The sequence below is a fragment of the Protomyctophum parallelum genome, assembly GCF_964188405.1.
Source record: "Protomyctophum parallelum genome assembly, chromosome: 16".
Classification (NCBI taxonomy): Eukaryota; Metazoa; Chordata; class Actinopteri; order Myctophiformes; family Myctophidae; genus Protomyctophum; species Protomyctophum parallelum.
The window spans coordinates 47,471,357-47,472,529 of NC_139711.1; the positions used below are offsets into that span (position 1 = coordinate 47,471,357).

The 1,173-nt window shown below is 42.9% G+C and overlaps 1 protein-coding gene across 1 annotated transcript in view; it reads left to right on the forward strand.

Annotated features, from left to right (window-relative positions):
- Positions 1-1,173, forward strand: part of LOC310873855 (interferon regulatory factor 2-like) — a gene marked incomplete at its 3' end in the record, with an annotated part of 31,410 nt that overhangs the window by 28,201 nt on the left and 2,036 nt on the right. Inside the window, exon 8 of the mRNA XM_083786406.1 lies at positions 587-594. Within this exon, the coding sequence (XP_083642532.1) occupies positions 587-594 (8 nt within the window). The remainder of the gene's footprint in view (positions 1-586; positions 595-1,173) is intronic.

Consider the following 1,173-nt stretch of genomic DNA (forward strand, 5'->3'; position numbering starts at 1 on the left):
CACACACAGAAACAGAATATATATTTTTATCTTATTCTATTTTAATAATCTTCTCTTTATTTTAACCAACCTACAACCTGCACTACATTTTACTAGGGCCTTATACAGTACATTTCTAACATACAGAGGGAACTGTTCATTGTGTACCGTCACTTTAAAAGCGTAATGTATACATCATCGTACGACAGTGTCACGCACCAAAAATAGCCAATCTACAAGCTCACACCGGGGCTCCACCGGGCGTGTTGCGCCTCCGTCGTGTGCGTCAAAAAACGAACCGGCCAACCGGGGCAATTTTAATGCAGTCACGCAACGCAACACAACGTGGGCAGTGGTCAGTGGAGCCACCCTTCATTGATTAAAACGGGAACATTCCCTGACGGAGACCTGGTTGCATCGCGTTGTGAGCTTGTAGCTATGCCTTTTCGGCAACGATAGACTGAGAAGTTGCACATTGACTAGTGAATATTATTATTATTATATCACGTATTATGTGAGACTATTCAATCGATCCGCGGCAGATATAACTCTATGGCAGGGAGATTTGACTTTCCCAAACGTATTATTATGTGCTTTCCTTGGGCAGCAAGCACAGTAAGCATGCATGCGTTGGGTGGAAGAGCAGGATGGTTGATCCGCTGGCAGCTGATGAGTGATGACTCTGTCAGCTTTCTTTTGGTTTATTTGACACCTTGAGCACTTGACTTTTGAATGTTAGATTCGACTTAAGTTATTATTATTATTTACAAACAAGTAAAAAGAGTGCAAATAAGTTTTATATTATATATTATAAAGGTAAAAAAAAGTAAAGAAAAAAAAGGCAAAAATATAACTTTTCTGAATGCCTGCCTGCGGACCACCAGCAGTACCTCCGCGGACCACCAGGGGTCCGCGGACCACCGGTTGAAAACCCCTGATCTAATTCATATGTGGGTCGTCGTGGGTCCACTCCACGTGGAGTTGTTATTGTTCATGCGGCGTGGAGAAGGCATCAGAGCAGCGCAACAGCCTAGTATAGTATGGCATATTATTGTCTGTACTCTCTGCACTCTCTTTCTGTCCAGTCCTACGTGTATAGGCTGGCGATTGTGGCGACTTTAATTTGGTTAATAGGCTAAAGAGAGAGCTGTAAAGGGGATATTGTCTATGGTCAGTTCATGGTGTGTATCATTC